We start from the raw sequence: 22,403 nt of genomic DNA on the forward strand, positions 1-22,403 counted from the left end.
TTATTTCTTCTATTATCCATGGGGAAGTGGAAAAGAATCTTTCCTCCGTAAGCCATGCATGTCGTATGAGGCAACTAAAATGCCGGGAGCAATGGGCTAGTAACTCCTTCTGTATACATTTACTAGAAAAAAGAAGAAAAACTTTATAAAACTGGGATGCTTGAATGTGCGTAGATGTAGTGCGGACGACAAGAAACAGATGATTGCTGATGTTATGAATGAAAAGAAGTTGGATGTCCTGGCCCTAAACGAAAAAGCTGAAGGGGGTAGGGGAGTTTCGGTGGGGGGAAATAAATGGGATTAAATCTGGAGTATCTGAGAGTTAGAGCTAAGGAAGGGGTAGCAATAATGTTTAAGGATCAGTTATGGAAGGAGAAAAGAGAATATGAATGTGTAAATTCAAGAATTATGTGGATTAAAGTAAATGTTGGATGCGAAAAGTGGGTCATAATAAGCGTGTATGCGCCTGGAGAAGAGAGGAATGTAGAGGAGAGAGAGAGATTTTGGGAGATGTTAATTAAGTGAATGTATAGGAACCTTTGAACCAAGTGAGAGAGTAATTGTGGAAGGGGACCTGAATGCTAAAGTAGGAGAAACTTTTAGAGAGGGTGTGGTAGGTAAGTTTGGGGTGCCAGGTGTAAATGATAATGGGAGCCCTTTGATTGAACTTTGTATAGAAAGGAGTTTAGTTATAGGTAATACATATCTTAAGAAAAAGAGGATAAATAAGTATACAAGATACGATGTAGGGCAAAATGACAGTAGTTTGTTGGATTATGTATTAGTAGATAAAAGACTGTTGTGTAGACTTCAGGATGTACATGTTTATAGAGGGGCCACAGATATATCAGATCACTTCTTAGTTGTAGCTACAATGAGAGTAAAAGGTAGATGGGATACAAGGAGAATAGAAACATCAGGGAAGAGAGAGGTGAAGGTTTATAAACTAAAAGAGGAGGCAGTTAGGGTAAGATATAAACAGCTATTGGAGGATAGATGGGCTAATGAGAGCATAGGCAATGGGGTCGAAGAGGTATGGGGTAAGTTTAAAAATGTAGTGCTAGTGTGTTCAGCAGAAGTTTGTGGTTACAGGGAAGTGAGTGCGGGAGGGAAGAGGAGCGATAGTTTGGAAGTTAGGAGGAGGTGCAGGATTGCCAAAACTGTTGTCCAGAGGGCTGAGGAAGGGTTGTTGAGGTGGTTCGGACATGTAGAGAGAATGAAGCAAAACAGAATGACTTCAAGAGTGCATCAGTCTGTAGTGGAAGGAAGGCGGGGTAGGGGTCGGCCTAGGAAAGGCTGGAGGGAGGGGATAAAGGAGGTTTTGTGTGCGAGGGGATTAGACTTCCAGCAGGCATGCGCGAGCGTGTGTGATAGGAGTGAATGGAGACAAATGGTTTTTAATACTTGACGTGCTGTTGGAATGTGAGCAAAGTAACATTTATGAAGGGATTCAGGGAAACCGGCAGGCCGGACTTGAGTCCTGGAGATGGGAAGTACAGTGCCTGCACTCTGAAGGAGGGGTGTTAATGTTGCAGTTTAAAAACTGTAGTGTAAAGCACCCTTCTGGCAAGACAGTGATGGAGTGAATGATGGTGAAAGTTTTTCTTTTTTGGGCCACCCTGCCTTGGTGGGAATCGGCCAGTGTGCTAATAAAAAAATAATAAATAATCAATAATTATTTAGTTTCAACAAACTTTTGTAAGTCAGTTTCATATTTTCCATTAACACTAATTTCCACTTTAAATCTATGGTATATCTTAAATATCAAAATATGAGGTACGCAGTATTTAATCTTTTTTTTTTTTTCTCTCTCAACAAGTCGGCTGTCTCCCACCTAGGAAAGGGGACCCAAAAAGAAAGAAAATCCCCAAAACGAAAATACTTTCATCATCATTCAACACTTTCACCTCACTCATACATAATCACTATTTTTGCAGAGGTGCCCAGATACAACAGCTTAGAAGCATATATAAAGATACAATATAAAAAAATGCATATGACTTTCTTCGGTGCCTAGCAAAGTTTTATTACAGGTGAACTACATTATCCTTATAGGTCATAAAAAGAAATAAAAATCAGAATTTGAACTGAATCTAGTGTATCCTTAGATTTGCTCGCTCACCTCTGCAAAACAATCTCAAAATTATCAACCCTGGAGGGGAGGAAATACATTGCATTTTTTTGTTTTAACTGTAGTATGGGCACACCTCTGGCAAAACAGTGATGGAGTGAGTGAAGATGAAAATTTTTCTTCTTTTTTTTTGGGTCACCCTACCTTTGGGAAATGACTCGTGTACATACTTAAAAAAAAAAATGTTTTTGTAATTGTCACAATTTTCATCCACCTTTATCCTTCACCTCAACAAGTCTGGTTGCAAAAATAGGGTTTCAATCTCTCGATGCACAAATAACCTGCACAGGCGAGAGGAGCTTATGACGATGTTACAGTCCGACTCATGCGGGTTACTTGTGTACTGTTCCATTCATGGTATTGTGCATTTGTGGGTCTGTTCAATTTCTTACTTTGTAGATGGAGGATCAAGTTTCAAAACACTCCCTAAGCTGAGTGACCTCTAGAGTTTTAGCAATAATATTAAAATACAGCAGTCTGGAGGGGTATGTTGTGTATCTTTATAGGTATATGCTTCTAAACTGTTGTATTCTGAGCACCTCTGCAAAAACAGTGATTATGTGTGAGTGAGGTGAAAGTGTTGAATGATGAAAGCATTTTCTTTTTGGGGATTTTCTTTCTTTTTTGGGTCACCCTGCCTCGGTGGGAGACGGCCGACTTCTTGAAAAAAAAAAAAAAACCACTTCTACTCACAATTTATTAAATAAATGTTTGGCAAAGACTAACAATTTGTATTTATTTTTTTGCAAATCAATAATTACCATCTCCCCAAGTGTAGACCTGGCCAGATGTCGAATGTGCTATTGTGTGGCCGTCGCTTCCCTTTGAAGATGAAACTCTTCTTATTCTGGTGTCAAGATTGAGTCTTCTGGGCGAGGCCTGGTTGTTAGAGTCTCCCAGACCTAGGCGACCGTAGCTTCCCTTACCACAAGCACTGATTCCACCATCTTTGTGTACCACAAACGTACAGTACTGGCCTGCTTCAACCTGCATAAAAAATGAAATTAGAGTAAAAAATTTATGGAGTTACTACACTATTGCTACTACACAGGCAAAAAGCATACGAGTTTAACAGGTACAGTGGACCCCCGCATAACGATATTAATCCGTTCCTGAGAGCTCATTGTTATGCGAAATTATCGTTATGCGAATGAATTTTCCCCATAAGAAATAATGGAAATCAAATTAATTCGCGCAAGACACCCCAAAGTATGAAAAAAAAATTCTACCACATGAAATATTAATTTTAATACACACAAACTGAAAAAGGCATGCACAGTTACATAACACTTACCTTTATTGAAGATCTGGTGATGATTGATGGGATGGGAGGAGGACAGAGTCTTAGTGTTTAGAAGGGGAATCCCCTTCCATTAGCACTTGAGGTAGCAAGTCCTTTTCTGGGGCTACTTCCCTTCTTTTAATGCCACTAGGACCAGCTTCAGAGTCACTGGACTTCTGTCACACAACATATTTGTCCATAGTGGCCTGTACCTCTCGTTCCTTTATGACTTCCCTAAAGTGTTTCACAACAGTGTCAGTGTAATAGTCACCAGCACGGCTTGCAATAGCTGTGTTAGGGTGATTGTCATCAAAAAAGGTTTGCACTTTAAGCCACATTCCACACATTTCCTTAATCTTTGAAGTAGGCAACTTCTTCAATTTCTCTCTCCCCTCCTCCGAACCAGTTTCCTCAGGTCTGGCCTCTTGCTGTTGAAGTTGATCTAGCAGCTCATCAGTGGTTAGTTCTTCATTGTCCTCCTCCACATCATCCCCACTAACCTCCAACCCCAAGGACTTTCCCAATGCCACAATGGATTCCTCAACTGGCATACTCCTCCAGGGTTAGCCTGAAACCCTTCAAAATCCCTTTGGTCTACACATTCTGGCCACAGTTTCTTCCAAGCAGAGTTCAAGGTCCTCTTAGTCACTCCCTCCCAAGCCTTACCTATAAGGTTTACACAATTGAGGATATTAAAGTGCTCTCTCCAAAGCTCTCTTAGAGTCAATTGAGTTTCTGAGGTCACTACAAAGCACCTTTCAAACAGAGCTTTTGTGTACAGTTTTTTGAAGTTTGCAATAACCTGCTGGTCCATGGGCTGCAGGATAGGAGTGGTATTAGGAGGCAAAAACTTCACCTTAATGAAGCTAATGTCCCCATAAAGTCGCTCTGCCACATCTGTAGGATGACCAGGGGCACTGTAACACCAGGAGGCACTTAAGGTCTAATTTCTTTTCAGTTAGGTAATCTTTCACATTGGGGGCAAATGCATGGTGTAACCAGTCATAGAAAAAGTCCCTAGTGACCCATGCCTTACTGTTTGCCCTCCACAGCACACACAAATTAGCCTTGAGGATATTCTTTTGCCTGAATGCTCTGGGAGTTTCTGAGTGATACACTAATAAAGGCTTCACTTTGCAATCACCACTAGCATTGGAACACATCAACAGAGTAAGCCTGTCTTTCATAGGCTTATGTCCTGGGAGTGCCTTTTCCTCCTGAGTAATGTAGGTCCTGCTTGGCATTTTCTTTCAAAACAGGCCTGTTTCATCACAATTAAACACTTGTTCAGGTTTCAGTCCTTCACTGTCTATGTACTCCTTGAATTCCTGCACATATTTTTCAGCTGCTTTGTGGTCCGAACTGGCAGCCTCACCATGCCTTATCACACTATGTATGCCACTACGCTTCTTAAATCTCTCAAACCAACCTTTGCTGGTCTTAAATTCACTCACATCATCACTAGTTGCAGGCATTTTTTTAATTAAATCCTCATGCAACTTCCTAGCCTTTTCACTTATGATCACTTGAGAGATGCTATCTCCTGCTATCTGTTTTTCATTTATCCATACCAATAAGAGTCTCTCAACATCTTCCATCACTTGCGATCTCTGTTTCGAAAACACAGTTGAACCTTTGGCAAGAAAAGCTTCCTTGATTGCTGTTTTGTTGCCCACAATAGTAGCGATGGTTGATTGGGATTTATTATACAACCTGGCCAGCTCGGAGACACGCACTCTCACCCTTATTGCTGTAGGGTTGGCACTAGAAGCTTTCTTGGGGCCCATGGTCACTTATTTTGCAGATAAAATCACCAAAAACACTGTAATAATACGAAATGTTCCGATTGTATGCTTGGATGTTACCGCGGAGGCTGGCTGGTAAACAATGCCACCGGCGGAACATGTGAGGCTGGCTCAGGCCGCACATTAGACGCGTCTCGGACGAACAGCGTTGAGCGGGTTTTTTAGCGGTATGCAAGGCAAAATCTTAGCGATAAAATGTATCGGTATGCGGATTTAACGTTATGTAATGCCAACGGTATGCGGAGGTCCACTGTACTTGAAATTTTAACAGAGCATAAAGAACAAAAAGGCACAATACCATGACTGGAACAATACACAAATAACAAGGACATTAGAAGAGAAGCTTACAACAATATTTCCAGTGTTACTTATAAATGGTCCAAGTTAGACTGAAACGTCGTCATAAGCCAGTGTCCTCCCCTCTCCCCCTCTCCTATGTACGAGTTATTTGTGTAAACAGAGCTTACTTTAAAAGAAACAATATTTACAGAAGGGTACCACAAGGAGACTACCCACTTTGTAATCTAAAACATATCAATAACATCAAAAAAAAATCTCTGCCCACAAAATACATATAATAAAATTTGCTGATAACAATAACTTATGGAAAGGAATAAGTGAAAAAATGAAACTGACTTTAGGGACATACAGTCTCTCCTCACTTAACAACGGAGTTTCGTTCCTAAGAGTAGGTCGGTAAACAAATTGATCGTTAAGCGAGGAGCATACTATACTGGAAGTGGGCTTGTGTCAACCATCCTTAGACATTGTTTTAATGTTACCTTTGCACCATTTATAACATTTTTATATATTTTTAAATGTTTATACAATGGTATACTCCACATTGTGATAAACAGAATAGAGGAAATCAGCTCAAATATACATTACTTAGGTATGCACACTGATCAGAGAGCTGGTTTTAAGTCCAAGTGGTCATTAAACGAGTATGTTGTAAAGTGAGGAGAGACTGGAGTCATGTAGGAGGGAAATACAGTGCACTCTGAAGGAGGGGTGGAGATATGTTGCAGTTTTTTTAACTGAAGTATTGGTATGCCTCTGGCAAGACAGTGATGGAGTGAGTAATGATGAAAAGAAGCATTTCTTCTTTTTCGATCATCCTCCCTTGGTGGGAAATGGCCAATGTGCCAACAACAAATTCTACCAGTGATCAACAAGAAGATATTTAATGCAGCAAAATACAGACCTTCAAGTGGAATACGAGATTCCAGAAACAAATAATCAGTAGAAAATAATACTCCATTCTCAGTGGAAAAAGAAAGACTGGATGCAATAATGCATTATAATTATATTCATAGGTAGTAGGTTGGTAGACAGCAACTGCCCAGGGAGGTACTACCATCCTGCAAAGTGAGTGTAAAATGAAAGCCTGTAATTGTTTTGCATGATGGTAGGATTGCTGGTGTCTTTTTTCTGTCTCATGAACATGCAAGATTTCAGGTACATCTTGCTATTTCTACTTACACTTAGGTCACACTACACACACATTTTTTTTTTTTTTCCCCAACAAGTCGGCCGTTTCCCACCGAGGTAGGGTGACCCCAAAAAAAGAAAGAAAATCCCCAAAAAGAAAATACTTTCATCATCATCATTCAACACTTTCACCACACTCACACATTATCACTGTTTTTGCAGAGGTGCTCAGAATACAACAGTTTAGAAGCATATACGTATAAAGATACACAACATATCCCTCCAAACTGCCAATATCCCAAACCCCTCCTTTAAAGTGCAGGCATCGTACTTCCCATTTCCAGGACTCAAGTCCGACTATATGAAAATAACCGGTTTCCCTGAATCCCTTCACTAAATATTACCCTGCTCACACTCCAACAGATCGTCAGGTCCCAAGTACCATTCGTCTCCATTCACTCCTATCTAACATGCTCACGCATGCTTGCTGGAAGTCCAAGCCCCTCGCCCACAAAACCTCCTTTACCCACTCTCTCCAACCCTTTCGAGGACGACCCCTACCCCTCCTTCCTTCCCCTATAGATTTATATGCTTTCCATGTCATTCTACTTTGATCCATTCTCTCTAAATGACCAAACCACCTCAACAACCCCTCTTCTGCCCTCTAATACTTTTATTAACTCCACACCTTTTCCTAATTTCCACACTCCGAATTTTCTGTATAATATTTACACCACACATTGCCCTTAGACAGGACATCTCCACTGCCTCCAACAGTCTCCTTGCTGCTGCATTTACCACCCAAGCTTCATATCCATATAAGAGTGTTGGTACTACTATACTTTCATACATTCCCTTCTTTGCCTCCATAGATAACGTTTTTTGACTCCACATATACCTCAACGCACCACTCACCTTTTTTCCTTCATCAATTCTATGATTAACCTCATCCTTCACAAATCCATCCGCCGACGCGTCAACTCCCTAGTATCTGAAAACATTCACTTCTTCCATACTTCTCCTCCCCAATTTGATATCCAATTTTTCTTTATCTAAATCATTTGATACCCTCATCACCTTACTCTTTTCTATGTTCACTTTCAACTTTCTACCTTCACACACACATTCCCAAACTCATCCACTAACCTTCGCAATTTTTTTTTTTAGAATCTCCCATAAGCACAGTATCATCAGCAAAAAGTAACTGTCAATTCCCATTTTGAATTTGATTCCCCATAATTTAATCCCACCCCTCTCCCGAACACCCTAGCATTTACTTCTTTTACAACCCCATCTATAAATATATTAAACAACCATGGTGACATTACACATCCCTGTCTAAGACCTACTTTTACCGGGAAGTATTCTCCCTCTCTTCTACACACCCTAACCTGAGCCTCACTATCCTCATAAAAACTCTTTACAGCATTTAGTAACTCACCACCTATTCCATATACTTGCAACATCTGCCACATTGCTCCTCTATCCAATCTATCATATGCCTTTTCTAAATCCATAAATGCAATAAAAACTTCCCTACCTGTATCTAAATACGTACTGTTCACATATATGCTTCAATGTAAACACTTGATCTACACATCCCCTACCCACTCTGAAACCTCCTCACTCATCCGCAATCCTACATTCTGTCTTATCTCTAATTCTTTCAATTATAACCCTACCGTACACTTCTCCTGGTATACTCAGTAAACTTATTCCTCTATAATTTTTACAATCTCTTTTGTCCCCTTTCCCTTTATATAATGGGACTATACATGCTCTCCACCAATCCCTAGGTACCTTCCCCTCTTTCATACATTTATTAAACAAAAATACCAACCACTCCAACACTATATCCCCCCCCCTGCTTTTGACATTTCTGTCATGATCCCATCAGTTCCAGCTGCTGTACCCCCTTTCATTCTACGTAATGCCTCACGTACCTCCCCCACACTTACATTCTGCTCTTTTTCACTCCTAAAAGATGGTATACCTCCCTGGCCAGTGCATGAAATTACCACCTCCCTTTCTTCCTCAACATTTAAAAGTTCCTCGAAATATTCTCGCCATCTACCTAATACCTCCCTCTCCCCATCTACTGACTCCCCTACTCTGTTTTTAACTGACAAATCCATACTTTCCCTAGGCTTTCTTAACTTGTTTAACTCTCTCCAAAATTTTTTCTTATTTTCATTAAAATTTATTGACAGTGCCTCTCCCACTCTATCATCTGCTCTCCTTTTGCACTCTTTCACCACTCTCTTCACCTTTCTTTTACTCTCCATATACTCTGCTCTTCTTATAACACTTCTGCTTTGTAAAAACCTCTCATAAGCTACCTTTTTCTCTTATCACACCCTTTACTTCATCATTCCACCAATCACTCCTCTTTCCTCCTGCACCCACCCTCCTATAACCACAAGCTTCTGCCCCACATTCTAATACTGCATTTTTAAAACTATTCCAACCCTCTTCAACCCCCCCACTGCTCATCTTTGCACTAGCCCACCTTTCTGCCAATAGTCGCTTATATCTCACCCGAACTTCCTCCTCCCTTAGTTTATACACTTTCACTTCCCTCCTACTTGTTGTTGCCACCTTCCTCTTTTCCCATCTACCTCTTACTCTAACTGTAGCTACAACTAAATAATGATCTGATATATCAGTTGCCCCTCTATAAACATGTACATCCTGGAGCCTACCCATGAACCTTTTATCCACCAATACATAATCTAACAAACTACTTTCATTACGTGGTACATCATACCTTGTATATTTATTTATCCTCTTTTTCATAAAGTATGTATTACTTATTACCAAATCTCTTTCTACACATAGCTCAATTAAAGGCTCCCCATTTACATTTACCCCTGGCACCCCAAATTTACCTACTACTCCCTCCATAACATTTTTACCCACTTTAGCATTGAAATCCCCAACCACCATTACTCTCACACTTGATTCAAAACTCCCTACGCATTCACTCAACATTTTCCAAAATCTCTCTCTCTCCTCTACACTTCTCTCTTCTCCAGGTGCATACATGCTTACTATAACCCACTTTTCACATCCAATCTTTATTTTACTCCACATAATCCTTGAATTTATACATTTATAGTCCCTCTTTTCCTGCCATAGCTTATCATTCAACATTATTGCTACTCCTTCTTTAGCTCTAACTCTGTTTGAAACCCCTGACCTAATCCCATTTTTTCCTCTCCATTGAAACTCTCCCACCCCCTTCAGCTTTGTTTCACTTAAAGCCAGGACATCCAGCTTCTTCTCATTCATAACATCCACAATCATCTCTTTCATGTACAAGCACATATATACACACCCCTCTGGGTTTTCTTCTATTTTCTTTCTAGTTCTTATTCTTGTTTATTTCCTCTTATCTCCATGGGGAGGTGGAACAGAATTCTTCCTCTGTAAGCCATGCGTGTTGTAAGAGGCGACTAAAATGTCGGGAGCAAGGGGCTAGTAACTCCTTCTCCTGTATATATTACTAAATTTGAAAGGAGGAACTTTAGTTTTTCCTTTTGGGCCACTCCACCTCGGTGGGATACGGCTGGTACGTTGAAAGAAAAAAATTATATTCATCACTATGGGAAAGTGGAGAACGATCCTTCCTTCGTAAACCATGTGCGTCTTAAATGCCACGAGCAAGGGGCTAGTAACTCTTTTCTTATATAAATTTCTAAATGTAAAAAGTAAGGCCTTCACTTTTTTTGGGGGGGTCACCCTGCCTCAAAGACAGATGGCCGGTGAATTAAAAATATAAATTATATTCATGGGAAAGTGCTAAATCCATAGAGGTCAAACAGTACCTGGGGAATGGGAAATAGGTTTGATCCAGCCAAGTAAGTCTGCTGCAGTGTTCCTCCTTTCTTAATGGAAGATTAACCCCAACTGTTTAGATCAAAAACCCTTTACCAGCATAAAGACACCTCCCTTGAAGGCTCAAATTATGCCATCCTTGAAAATAACCTAGTAAGTGGGAAATGCTGGAAAAAAATAATGAAAAGGCATCCAAGCACTATAAATGCATCAATACTATAAGTAATTACTAGAATAGAAAAAAATCCTCACTATGAATTATCAGTAACTCTTTTATCAAATTACGATGGAAAACAATATCGAAAAATTGATAAGACCCCCACATGGGAGGTTCCTTGATGTTGGTGAGGGGCTCTTGATCTAGGAAATTGAATCTGTGCTCCAGTTCCTTGAATTGAGCCTGAATACTGTCCATTCACCCCCAAACGCTGTATAATCTCCATGGGTTTAGCACTCCCCCATGATCATAATAAAGATGAACAAGACATGCGCAACACTAGGATACACTAGAACTCTGGTTTTCATACGGTCAGCATATCGTACAATTCGGATTTAGAACACTTTTTTGAGTAAAATTTTGGTCCGGATTTCATACCTCAATCTAGAAATTGTATGTATCGTACGCGTCTGCCCGCCCAGGAACGCCGTCAGTCTGGCTTTGCCACTGGTTAAGTGAGCATTCATCCGAAACATATGATTGTGATTGCGAAATAAGCCGCCATGGGCCCAAACAAAGTTCCTAGTGCCAGCCCTATGGTAAAGAAGGTGAAAAACACGATAGAATTCAAGAAAGAGATTGTAGAAAAATACAAAAGTGGCATACGTTTAGCCGAGCTTGCCAGGATGTATGAGAAGTCGAAATCAACCATCTGTTCCATCCTGGCAAATGAAGTAGAAATCAAGGAAGCTAAAGTTGCAAAAGGGGTAAATGTGCTTACGAAACAGAGATCACAAACAACCGAAGATGTGGAAAAGTTGTTGTTGGTGTGGATCAACTAGAAACAGTTAGCGGGAGATAGTGTTGTGGAGTCGATCATTTGCAAAAAGACAAGGCAGTTGCATGCAGATCTCTTAAAGAAAATGCCTGGAATGAGTGCTGCTGTTAGTGAATTTAAGGCCAGCAAAGGCTGGTTCAACAGATTCAAGAAGCATAGTGGCATACACAATGTTGTAAGGCATGGTGAAGCCGCAAGTTCAGACAAACATACGGCCGAAGAATTCGGTGATGAATTCAAGGAGTATGTAGAGGCTGAAGGATTCCTCCCCAAACAAATGTTCAATTGTGACAAAACAGGCTTCTTCTGGAAGAAAATGCCACAGACGACCAACATCACACAGGAGGAAAAGGCACTGCCAGGACACAAGCCTATGAAGGACAGGTTAACTCTCCTGTTCTGTGGTAAGGCTAGTGGGGATTTCAAAGTGAAGCCTTTACTAGTGTATCACTCAGAAAATCCCAGTGTGTTCAAGAAAAACAATGTCATCAAGAGTAAATAGTGTGTGATGTGGAGAGCTAATAATAAGGCATGGGTCATGAGGCAAATTTTCATTGACTGGGTCCGTGAAGTGTTTGGCCCTAGTGTGAAAAAATACCTCCTGGAAAATAATTTGTCACTAGAGTGCCTTCTGGTACTGGGCAATGCTCCTGCTCATCCTCCAAACTTGGAAGACCAATGGTTTAGGGACTTCAGTTTTATAACAGTGAAGTTCTTGCCTCCTAACACCACTCCTCTCATTAAGCCCATGGACCAGCAGGTCATTTCTAACTTCAAAAAACTCTACACGAAAGGAATGTTTCAAAGGTGCTTTGAAGTGACCTCAGACACTGTCTTTACCCTAAAAGACTTCTGGAGGGATCACTTCAGCATCCTCCATTGCATAAACCTTATAGTTAAGGCTTGGCAGGAAGTGACTTCCAGGTATGTAATGTTCATTTATCATTAAAATTAGTCATTCATATTTCTCATTGCTTTATGTATGTAAAACTCTAGCTATTCTTTCAAAAATGTATTTTTTGTTAATATTTTTGGGTGTCTGGAACAGATTAATTGTATTTAAATTATTTCTTATGATAAATATTAATTAGGTTTTCGTACAATTCAGTTTTAGACCGACCTTCTGGAACAGATTAAGTACAAAAAACGGAGTTCCACTGTATCTTTATTACTGAAAATAAAGACCCTAGGGTGTTGCACACATGTCTTAAGTCATACCCTTGATAAAAACAATCATATTCTGTTGGAAAAATCCAATGTAGCAATGTATGGCTTAGGGGAATGAAAAAAAACAGTAACAGGATTGACTAGCTAACAAAGAAGGAATATATACACGGGGTATGACAAGAATAAATACAGCGGACCCTCGGCTAACGAAGGCATCGTCTAATGATAAATTCGCCCAACGAAGCATTTGAGCGTAAAAATTTTGGCCCGGCCAACGATGAAAAACTCGTCCAACGTGATTCGTCCCGAACCTGTCCGTCCAGCCTGAGCGCCTCAGCTGCCCCACCATCATTGTTTACAAGCCTGGGTGGCCGGTTCCATGCATGCATTCGATACAGTTTGTATTATTCCATTGCTTTTAGTGCTTGTAACTGTTAAAAAGCCACCATGAGCCCCAAAAATGCTTCTAGTGCCAACCCTGTGGTAAAAAAGGCGAGAAATACTATCATACCATGGTCAGCTGCTGCTGCACCACAGTCAGCTGTACTACTCGAAGATGTGGAGAGACTGTTGTTGGTGTGGCTTAACGAGAAACAATTACCGAGAAACATTTAACCCCAGAGGGCTAGCCACCCAGGATAACCCAAGAGAGTCAGTGAGTCATTGAGGACTGTCTAACTTATTTCCATTGGGGTCCTTAATCTTGTCCCCAGGATGCGACCCACACCAGTCACCTAACACCTAGGTGAACAGGAAAAAATGCCTGGAACTAATGCTCATATTGGTGAATTTAAGGCCAGCAAAGGTTGGTTTGAGAGATTTAAGAATCATAGTGGTATACACAGTGTGATAAGGCATGGCAAAGCTGAAAAATTCCAACCCCGACAAGTGTTCATTTGTGATGAAACAGGCCTGTTCTGGAAGAAAATGCCAAACAGGACCTACATTACTCAGGAGGAAAAGGCACTCCCAGGACACAAGCCTATGAAAGACAGGCTAACTTCCTTGTTTTGTTGTAATGTTAGTGGGGATTGCAAAGTGAAGCCGTTATTCATATATCTCTCTGAAAATCCCAGAGTGTTCAAGAAAAACAGTGTCTCATCACTCATCAATACAGTGGACCCCCGCTTAACAATCACCTCCCAATGCGACCAATTATGTAAGTATTTATGTAAGTGCGTTTGTACGTGTATGTTTGGGGGTCTGACATAGACTAATCTACTTCACAATATTCCTTATGGGAACAAATTCAGTCAGTACTGGCACCTGAACATACTTCTGGAATGAAAAAATATCGTTAACCGGGGGTCCACTGTACTCTTCAATAAAGGCAAGTGTCATTTTAACATTTATTTATATAGTTATTGTGCATGTCTCATTGTTTTCTTTGTAGGGAAATGTATATTTCACGAAAAATTTTTTTTATTTTTTTAATACTTAAGAACATAAGAAAGAGGAACACTGCAGCAGGCCTGTTGGTCCATACTAGGCAGGTCCTTTACAATTCATCCCACTAACAAAACATTTGCCCAACCCAATTTTCAAAGCTACCCAAGAAATAAGCTCTGATGTGCAAGTCCCACTCAAATCCAACCCCTCCCACTCATGTACTTATCCAACCTAAATTTAAAACTACCCAAATTCCTAGCCTCAATCACCCAACTAGGTAGACTGTTCCACTCATCAACTACCCTATTTCCAAACCAATACTTTTGGCAGTTTGGAACGGATTAGTTGGATTTCCATTATTTCTCATGGGGAAAATTAATTCGGCTAACGATAATTCCATCTAACAATGAGCTCTCTGGAACGAATTAATATTGTTAGCCGAGGGTCCACTGTATAATTATAAGAAAACTTCAACACAAAATTGGAAACAGATATATCATTAAAACAAAAAAAAATAAAAAAACTATGAATAAAGGTTTAAAAAGAAGCACTGTAAAGACCAACAATTAGAGCCAATACAGAAAGTGCCTTAACCCTTTGACTGTCATGGCCGTATATATACGTCTTACGAGGTACAGTGTTTGACGTATATATACTCAAATTCTAGCGGCTTCAAATCAAGCAGGAGAAAGTTGGTAGACCCACATGTGAGAGAATGGGTCTGTGTGGTCAGTGTGCACCATATAAAAAAAATCCTGGAGCACGCAGTGCATAATGAGAAAAAAAAACTGACCGTTTTTTTTTTTTTTAATTAAAATGCCAACTTTGTGGTCTACTTTCGTATAGTATTTATGGTTGTATTCTCTTTTTCTTGGTCTCATTTGATACAATGGAAAACATATTATAGAAATAGAGGTGATTTTGATTGATTTTACTATAAAAAACCTAGAAATGAAGCTCAAAGTAGGGGAAATGTTTGATTTTTGCCAATGTTCAAAAGTAAACAAATGATGCCATTGTCCAATAACTGTCCAACTAGCCACTCTAATATGCAGTCATGAATGGATTGATGTTATTTATACAATTATTACAGTATTGCAGTAGTCTGCATAATAGTAAGTCTTCTATTTTTTGTTTGAATAAAAATTCAAAATAGAAAGCAAGAGTAATATCAGAGGGGCCTGGAGACATGACTGATGAGCAAAGAAAATGTTATTTTAGAGCCAGGAATGTCTGCATTGTTCATTCTGGACCTTATTTTGAAATTGTCATATTTTTATTTTTCGTGAAATTGGCCAAATTGCAAATTTCTGACCACATTATTAGGTAGTTGACATTGGTAAATAGGCAGTTTCTTGTACTCAATCAGTAGAAAAAAATGGAGTTCTAAAGAAATAGCTATGAGTTTGGGCGACTGGAACAATGGAATTAGCCGAAAATAGGGCTCAAAGTGGGCGAAATCGCCTATTTGTAAACAGCGCCGAGGTCGCTAACTTCGCAAGAGCATAATTCCGTCAGTTTTCCATAAAATTTCGTTTTTTTTGGTGTCATTACAATTGGGAAAAGATTCTCTATCATTTCATAAGAAAAAATAATTTTTTTTTTTTTTTTTAAATTTTGCGACACCAGGAGACACCTCAGGATTGGGGGTTGCAACACTCAAAGGGTTAACCCAGAGGCTTTTCAGATAATAAACCAGAGGTTTACCAGAAATTTAAACAACCTAAGACTCAGAATTTTAAACCTGAAGGTTTATCGGAGATTTATACAATCCAGAGGCTTACCAAGGATTTAAGTAAGCCACAAATTAACAAAACAGTTTTTAGTAGAATGACTTTTTGTTAATTGCACACAAGAGCAACTCGGAATCAAACCAGATTATTTTCAATTTCAGGTATGTGTAACTAGTACAGTAGTCCCCCGCTTTTCGTAGTTCCCGGCAATCGTAAAATTCGCCAATCATAGGGGTATTTTCGTATAAACATGGACTCATAAGAACATAAGAACATAAGAACGAAGGAACACTGCAGAAGGCCTACTGGCCCATGCGAGGCAGGTCCAAGTCTCCTACCGGCTTAAGCCAATGCACCCAACCTAGTCAGGTCAGGTCACATTGACTTAAGGGAGGAACACGGCAACCGACCTGGTAGCACAAGCTATCAGGTCTAACTCACACCCACCCACATCTACTCATGTATTTATCCAACCTATTTTTAAAGCTACACAACGTTCTGGCCTCTATAACGGTACTTGGGAGTTTGTTCCACTCATCCACAACTCTATTACCAAACCAGTACTTTCCTATATCCCTCCTGAATCTGAATTTTTCCAACTTAAAACCATTGCTGCGAGTCCTGTCTAGGCTAGATATTTTCAGCACACTATTTACATCCCCTTTATTTATTCCTGTCTTCCATTTATACACCTCAATCATATCCCCCCTAATTCTACGTCTTTCTAGAGAGTGCAGTTTCAGGGCCCTTAGTCTATCCTCATAGGGAAGGTTTCTGATACATGGGATCATCTTTGTCATCCTCCTTTGTACATTTTCCAGAGAATTTATATCCATTCTGTAATACGGTGACCAAAACTGTGCAGCATAATCTAAATGAGGCCTAACCAAGGATGTATAGAGTTGAAGAACAACCTGAGGACTCCTATTATTTATGCTTCTTGATATGAAGCCAAGGATTCTATTAGCTTTATTGCGAACACTTATGCACTGTTGTCTTGGTTTCAGATTACTGCTAACCAGAACTCCTAAATCTTTTTCGCAATCCGTAATATTAAGATCTACATTATTTAGTTTATATGTGGCATGGTTATTGTCCTGTCCAACATTTAGAACTTTGCATTTGTCTATATTAAACTGCATCTGCCACTTCTCCGACCACTGCATCAGTCTATTCAAATCTTCCTGGAGTGCTCGAATGTCCTCGTCAGAATGAATTCGACGGCCTATTTTGGTGTCATCGGCAAACTTGCCGATGTCGCTCTTTATGCCCTCATCTATGTCGTTTATGTAGATTGTGAACAGCAGGGGGCCCAACACTGACCCCTGTGGAACACCGCTCGTGACGCTTCCCCACTCTGATTTCTCCCCATTTATGCAAACTCTCTGCTGCCTATTTGTCAACCATGCCTCTATCCAGGAAAAAATTTCTCCTCCTATTCCATGTGCTTTAATTTTCCTCAATAGTCTCTGATGTGGGACCCTGTCAAAAGCCTTACTGAAGTCCATATACACAATATCATATTCATTACCATGATCTACCTCCTCAAATACCTTAGTGAAAAAAGTTAATAAATTCGTAAGGCAGGAACGCCCCTTTGTAAAACCATGCTGAGATTCGTTGATTAATTTATGCTTTTCAAGGTGGCTACGAACTGCCTCGGCAATTATTGATTCCATAAATTTTCCCACTATGGAGGTTAGGCTTATTGGTCTATAGTTCGAAGCTAAGGACCTGTCACCTGTTTTGAAAATAGGTATCACATTTGCCATTTTCCACTTATCTGGCACCATGCCAGTTTGTAGTGATATGTTGAAAAGATTAGCCAAAGGTGTGCTAAGCTCCTCTTTACATTCCTTTAGAACCCTTGCATACAGTTCATCAGGGCCTGGGGATTTGTTAGGTTTTAATTTATCTATTTGCCTAAGGACCATGTCACTTGTGACCCTAATAGTGCACAGTTTATTATCGTCCTGTTCTACATAATTTATCATTACTGGAATATCGCTGGTATCCTCCTGTGTAAAAACTGAGAGGAAGTATGTGTTAAAAATTCTACACATTTCCTTATCACTGTCAGTGAGCTGACCCGAGGAACTTTTGAGTGGGCCTATCTTGTCCCTGATCTTACTTCTGTATACCTGAAAGAATCCTTTTGGGTTAGTCTTCGATTCTCTTGCAACTTTAACCTCATAATCTCTATTTGCTTTTCTAATTCCCTTTTTTATTTCTCTCTTTAACTGAATATATCGATTTCTTAATTGCCCCTCTCCTCTTTTGATTTGCCTATATATGCCTCTCTTTTGACCAATCAGATATTTTAATCTATTGTTCATCCATTTAGGATCATTTTTGTTTGATCTGATTTCCCTGTTTGGAACATAATTTGACTGAGCAGCTAGAACTATGCCCTGGAAAGCATCATATCGGCAACCATCACCACCTACCTGACCCCTAGTCAGGTCATTCCAGTTCAGCCCACCTAAGTAATTTTTCAGTCCTATGAAATCAGCCAAGCGAAAGTCAGGGACGGAGACTTGATTGCCATTATTAGGGGAATTCCATGATATGTTAAAACTGAGTGATTTGTGATCACTCTCCCCAAGCTCATCATTAACCTCAAGATTATTAATTAGTGTTTCCCTACTGGCAAGAACCAAGTCAAGGAGGTTATTTCCCCTAGTTGGCTCTGTCACAAACTGTTTTAAAAAACAATCCTGGATCGTATCAAGAAAGTCACCCGACTCTAAATTTCCTGTCAAATTGCTCCAGTCAATCTGTCTATAGTTGAAATCTCCCATTAGCACAACATTTTCGTATGTAGATGCCTTACGAATTTCGTCCCATAGAAGTTTACTGCACTCCCTATCAAGATTTGGGGCCCTGTAAATCACACCCAAAATTAGTTTTTCTCGGCCCTCGAGAAGCTGTAACCAAACAGATTCAGTGGCTGACGCTTCTAATTTAATATCTTGTCTAACACAACAATTTAAATTGTCTCTGACATACATCGCTACTCCACCACCTTTCCTGTTGACCCTGTCAGTGTGGAATAATTTATAGCCTTGTATGTGACATTCAGAGGGCATCTCTCTATCTTTCAGATTGAGCCAGGTCTCTGTTATAGCAATAATATCTATGTTTCCTGCACTTGCAATTAATCTTAGCTCATCTATCTTATTTCTAACACTCCTGCTATTAGTATAGTAAACCTTAAGGGAGCTAGTCCCTTGCTGCCCTCTGCTGTCCCCCTTTGTTTGCTGACCTGTTCTATTGTCTTTATTTATAACTTTATGCTGAATGCCTTTTATACATTTACTGTTTCCAACCCTAGTGTTGCAACCTGCTTGTTTCCCACACACACCCATACCTCTATCTTCCATCAGTTTAAAATCATAGGCATTTCACCAATGGCCTTCTCAATCGAGTCTGCAAGTGCTACCACCCCTGCCCCAGAGAGATGTACCCCATCCCTTGCATACATATCATGTTTGCCATAAAAGTTGTTCCAGTTGTCAATGAATGGGATTGCAAGTTCCTTGCAGTATCTGTCTAGCCAGCAATTTACACCAATTGCCCTAGACAACCATTCATTTCCTACTCCCCTTCTAGGCAAGATGCTACATATGATTGGGATCCCTCCCTTAGACTTAATGAAATCTATAGCTGACCTGTACTTATCTAGCAGCTCTTCTCTCCTACCCTTCCCAATATCATTTCCACCAGCACTGAGACAGATAATAGGCTTGTTCCCATTACCTGACATGATATTATCCAGCCTGTTGACAATGTCCCCAACACCAGCTCCAGGGAAGCACACTCTATCTCTCATCTTCTTATTCCTATTACAAAAAGCACGGTCAACATATCTTACCTGAGAGTCACCAACCACAAGAATGTGCTTACCTTCATTAGCAGGGGCAGTAGTACCCTTACCTTCACTGGCCACTGAAGTACATTCATCCTGGAGAACAGAGAAGCGATTTCCTACCTTCAGATCTTCACTCTTAACTTTCCTTACTCTGATGCGCCTCCCATTACTGTGAACAACTCGCCACTTGTAGCAGGTGCTGGGCTGCACCTCACTGCTGGTAGCCGTTGCTACCTCCCCACCTACAGCCTCCTCACAGTGAGAGACAGACTGCACCTCACTGCTAGAAGCCTCATTCCCCACATCTCCAACCACCTCACACTCTCTCCCAGGCCCATTGAGGTGGACCTTCAGCCTCCTAATCTCCTCCTGGAGAAGCAAGACCTCCTCCTTCAACTCTCCAACCTCAGTTTTTAAAACACTGCAGAAGCAAGCCATGCTTTGTAACCGTTCGCGCTAATCCCCAAAGCAGCTCAGGGTCTGTGACCTCACGTGACGACTCGCTTTTCATAGGTTGACTCGCGAGTCATAGTTCGTCCGGGACACGTACGCACGGCGTGGGCCAGGGCGGCAGCCAGTCTGGCATTGTTTACCAGTGAGCGAAGGTCCCCTCGCGTGCTCCAGCGAAATATTTCATAATATTCCATTTATTTTAGTGCTTGCAAGTACTAAATAAGCTACCATGGCTCCAAAGAAAGCTCCTAGTGCCAAGCCTATGGTAAAGAAGGTGAGAAATACAACTGAATTTAAGAAAACCATCATTGAACAATATGAAAGTGGTACAAGTGTGGCCGAACTGTCCAGGATGTATAAGAAACCCTACACAACCTTATGTTCCATAGTGGCCAAGAAAAATGAAATAAAGGATGTTGTTGTTACAAAAGGAGTAACTATGCTGACAAAAATGAGATCACCAGTACTCGAAGAGGTTGAGAAGTTATTATTGGTGTGGATAAATGAGAAACAATTAGCAGGAGATACTCTTATGACTTCGTTTATTTGTGAAAAGGCTAGGCAGTTGCATGAAAATTTGGTAAAGAAATTGCCTGCAAATAGTGAAGTGAGTGGATTTAAGGCCAGCAAAGGCTGGTTTGAGAGATTTAAGAACCGTACTGGCATGCACAGTGTGGTAAGGCATGGTGAGGCTGCCAGTTCGGACCACAAGGCGGCTGAAAAATATGTGCATGAATTCCAGGAGTACATAAACAGTGAAGGACTGAAACCTGAACAAGTGTTCAGTTGTGATGAAACAGGCCTCTTTTGGAAGAAAATGCCAAAGAGGACCTTCATTACACAAGAGGAAAAGGCAATGCCAGGACATAAGCCTATGAAAGACAGGCTGACGCTAATGTTCTGCGCTAATGCTAGTGGGGATTTCAAAGTGAAGCCATTACTAGTGTGCCATTCTGAAAATCCCAGAGTGTTCAGGAAAAACAATGTTATGAAGAGTAAATTGTGTGTGTTTTGGAAATCTAATAGTAAGGCATGGGTCACGAGGGAACTTTTCGTCGAGTGGTTCAATGAAGTGTTTGGCCCTAGTGTGAAGGAGTGTCTCCTGGAAAAGAAATTGGATCTCAAGTGCGTGCTAGTAATGGACAATGCACCTGCTCATCCTCCAAACTTGGATGACCTAATTTTTGAGGAGTTTGGGTTCATCACAGTAAAGTTCTTGCCCCCGGATACCACTCCTCTCCTCCAACCCATGGACCAGCAGGTTATTGCAAACTTTAAAAAACTCTACACAAAAGCAATGTTTCACAGGTGCTTGACTGTGACCACAGACACTCACTTGACCCTAAGGGAATTTTGGAGAGAACACTTCAGCATCCTCCACTGCATAACCCTTATAGGTATGGCTTGGGAGGGAGTGACTACCAGGACTTTGAACTCTGCCTGGAGAAAATTGTGGCCAGATTGTGTCGACAAGAGGAATTTTGAAGGATTTGGGACTGACCCTAATGAGCCTGTGTCTGTTGTAAAATCAATTGTGGCACTGGGGAGTTCCATGGGGTTGGATGTGAGTTTGGAGGATGTGGAAGAATTGGTGGAAGACCACAATGAAGAGCTCACCACTGAGGAGCTGCAAGAGCTTCAGCAGGAAGAGCAACACATCGCAGCTCAGAATCTTGCTGCAGAGGAGGAGGAAGAGAGATGGAAGAAGGTGCCTTCTTCAGAAATTAAAGAGATTTTTACTATGTGGGGTAAGATGGAAAGCTTTATGGAGAAACATCACCCTAACAAGGTTGTTGCAAGCCAGGTTGGCAACATGTACAGTGACAAAGTCTTGGGCCATTTTAGGGAAGTGTTAAAGACACCAGAAACAGAGCTCTCTCCACAGTTATTTTGTGAGACAGGACTCCAGTGACTCTCAAGGTGGTCCTAGTGGCATGAAGAAACAGAGAAGAAAAGCAACCCCAGAAAAGCAAATGTTACCTGAGGTGTTGATGGAAGGGGATTCCCCTTCCAAACTATAAACAATCCACTCTCTCTCCTCCTCCAGTCTCCCATACACTAAGAAGAATCTCCAATAAAGGTAAGTGTTATGCTGTTAATGTTTCATTCATCATTTCCCATTGTATTGTTTATGTACTACATGTATATTTCATGTTAAAAATTTTTTTGTTTTAATACTTCTGGGTGTCAGGAACGGATTAATTGTATTTACATTATTTCTTATGGGGAAAATTGATTCGTAAATCATAAATTTCATTTATAGTAACGGCTCCAGGAACGGATTAATTACAAACAACGAGGGACCACTG

At 40.5% G+C, this 22,403-nt stretch overlaps 1 protein-coding gene across 4 annotated transcripts in view; it reads right to left on the reverse strand.

Annotated features, from left to right (window-relative positions):
• Positions 1-22,403, reverse strand: part of LOC128699868 (probable E3 ubiquitin-protein ligase HERC1) — a 153,912-nt gene that overhangs the window by 90,465 nt on the left and 41,044 nt on the right. For all 4 annotated transcript variants that reach the window (XM_070102319.1, XM_070102318.1, XM_070102317.1 and 1 more), the window contains exon 10: positions 2,893-3,118. In XM_070102319.1, the coding sequence (XP_069958420.1) occupies positions 2,893-3,118 (226 nt within the window). The remainder of the gene's footprint in view (positions 1-2,892; positions 3,119-22,403) is intronic.

The sequence above is a fragment of the Cherax quadricarinatus genome, chromosome 81 (genome assembly GCF_038502225.1).
Source record: "Cherax quadricarinatus isolate ZL_2023a chromosome 81, ASM3850222v1, whole genome shotgun sequence".
Classification (NCBI taxonomy): Eukaryota; Metazoa; Arthropoda; class Malacostraca; order Decapoda; family Parastacidae; genus Cherax; species Cherax quadricarinatus.